We start from the raw sequence: 2316 nt of genomic DNA on the forward strand, positions 1-2316 counted from the left end.
GAATAAAAAGCATGGCTCCCTCTCATGTCTCATCAGATATAACCATTGTGATCTGGTGCACATTCACATTTACTAAACCACACACAAGCAAGAACCCAGAGAGGCCATATTTCCCTGCTTCCACTAGCTTCTGATCCTGTTTTGGTGCAAAGGCACAAAGAAGTGATACTGCTCTTGCAAGAGCCTTCCTTCTTTCTAGTAGCTGCCCCGGAGCCCTAAGCAAACACTGACAACCAACCAACCAACCTGCAGACCAAACCTCTCTTGTACTTCTTTCACATTCATCTGTTTTATTATTTATTTCGCTCCTACTTTCCTTTCTACCAAACCCTTACCACCATATCAGTAAAACCAGCTATCAATCTAAGGCTGCAAGGTTTTTAGTGTGTGTGTGCGCAACCATGCACGTTGTCATGCCAACTGAACTTCACCTGGTTTTCCAGTTGCACTGGGTGTGGCTGAAACACTATTAGTTTGGTCTTATTATTCGAAAGCTAATTATAGGTTTAAATCAGAGCAAATGCAACAAATCTTCAGGCAACGTAAGGTCCGTGGGAGGGAGGAGTTAGTGTAGCTTGTGGGAAGCTGCACCTTCTGAAACTACTGGTGGCAATTCCTAGAATATGTGAAAATTCTCAGATGTGACAGCTGCCAGGGGACAGTAAGAGAAGGGCGGAGATGAGTGAGAGGAGACTTTTCGGAAAGGAAAGAATATCTGGTTCAAGGCTTCACTGAAACAAGATGTATTCCCGGCACACACAAACAATGCCAACATTTCCTAGTAAATTGGAGGGAGAATCCTGCAGCGTTATATGGCGTACTGTCTGGCCAATAGTATATCGACAAGGTTTCATTTACAGGAATTTTCAGGTGCTGCCGGAAGAGCTGCCGGATTTCCTGGATTTTCCGCCGGATGTCTGTCACCATCCGCTTTCTTTGTGTTTGCATTTTAAATCCGGTTGTTAATGCGGACCACGGTAACTGCTCCTCAGATCTCAGGAGAGTCTGTCTGGCATTTAGCACCGCCCAAGACAATTGTGATTGGTTTAAAGAAATGCTAATAAACCAGAGCATGGTTTTGTATATTCCCAGAATGCTGTGTGGACTAGTAAGACCCTCATTCACAGCGCTGTGGAGAGCGCTCCAGTAACAGAGCCACAGCTGTGAAGCAGCTGCGTTGGAATAAGACAGGCCTGGTCAGCGTGGTCATGGCGGACTCATCTCTATTCACCTCCTGTGTCTTGCCGGTATACCCAAGAAAAAAAACATCTCAATGCATTTTCTAAATGTTCTCTACTTTGCATCCAAGTTCTGAGTTATTTGAGTGAGTGCTTATCATTTTCTCCTCAGCAATTTCAGAACTAATCCTAATTGCCTCCATCTATGCCCTCGCCTGTTTTCCTCCTGCACTTTTCATCCTCAGCAAGTCAACAAATAGATGGGAATGCCTAAGTAGAAAACTAAATTAGCCATTCCGCTTCTCTGTTTTCCTCTATCCATCCGTTAAAATCCCTAACTATATTATCTAATAGAGAGCCATCACACTACTCTGTTGAAGCAAAATTGTATGCATATTTACCGTCTGATGATTGTGTCGAGTTTGCCAACACACTGGCATTAGGCCTTGCAGTGCTTGCGAGACTTTCTGTGGTTCTGGCTGACTGACTGCCTCCCTCCCTGCCCAACAGACCCTGGAAGAAATGCTTCTGTACTCCCTGATAAACAGTGGGAGGACGGGGATGGACTGTGGCCAAACTGGATATGACAGCATTCTTCAGAGCACTAGCATTCCAAGATTCCACGGCCACAGCAGTGAGTACATATTGTACGTTTGTCTGTGTACTGGATGTAGAAAAAGAGTGTGAACGATATCTAAGAAGAAGAACAGAAGCTGTGTTATGTCTGACCACACTGAGCTGGCTCCAGGAGATGCGTATGGGTCTGTACTGCAACACGATGCCTTCATCGGGTTTGTCTTCACTGGAATCGGCATCTTCATCGGAGTCATTATGTAAGGCTTTCTCCTTAAAGTTCTGGTACAGCTCCTCCTCTGAAACACACATATTGTTGGATAGACAGATTCATTGAGTCGGATGTTGTAACAAAAGGTTGTTTGATTGAGAGAAAGACATGCAGGCATTTAGTAAAATGAAGGGGGAAGGATGGTGGAAACAAAACGGATGGGGGTTTCTCACCCTCACTGTCAAACGTCCGTTGAATGGTCAAAACTTTCTTCTTATCTGGACACTGAAATAGAAACGTTACACTTTTGTAATGACTGGGACAAATCCTGGGGTTGGGAGGGGGGGGGGGGGG

General features: G+C 44.9%; 1 protein-coding gene across 2 annotated transcripts in view; it reads right to left on the minus strand.

Annotated features, from left to right (window-relative positions):
* Positions 1-2316, minus strand: part of LOC117941793 (rho guanine nucleotide exchange factor 26-like) — a 27982-nt gene that overhangs the window by 22436 nt on the left and 3230 nt on the right. For both annotated transcript variants that reach the window (XM_034866916.1, XM_034866915.1), the window contains exons 3-4: positions 2196-2247; positions 1908-2050 (exon numbers count right to left, since the gene is read on the minus strand). In XM_034866916.1, the coding sequence (XP_034722807.1) occupies positions 1908-2050; positions 2196-2247 (195 nt within the window). The remainder of the gene's footprint in view (positions 1-1907; positions 2051-2195; positions 2248-2316) is intronic.

Source organism: Etheostoma cragini, chromosome 3 (genome assembly GCF_013103735.1).
Source record: "Etheostoma cragini isolate CJK2018 chromosome 3, CSU_Ecrag_1.0, whole genome shotgun sequence".
Taxonomy (NCBI): Eukaryota; Metazoa; Chordata; class Actinopteri; order Perciformes; family Percidae; genus Etheostoma; species Etheostoma cragini.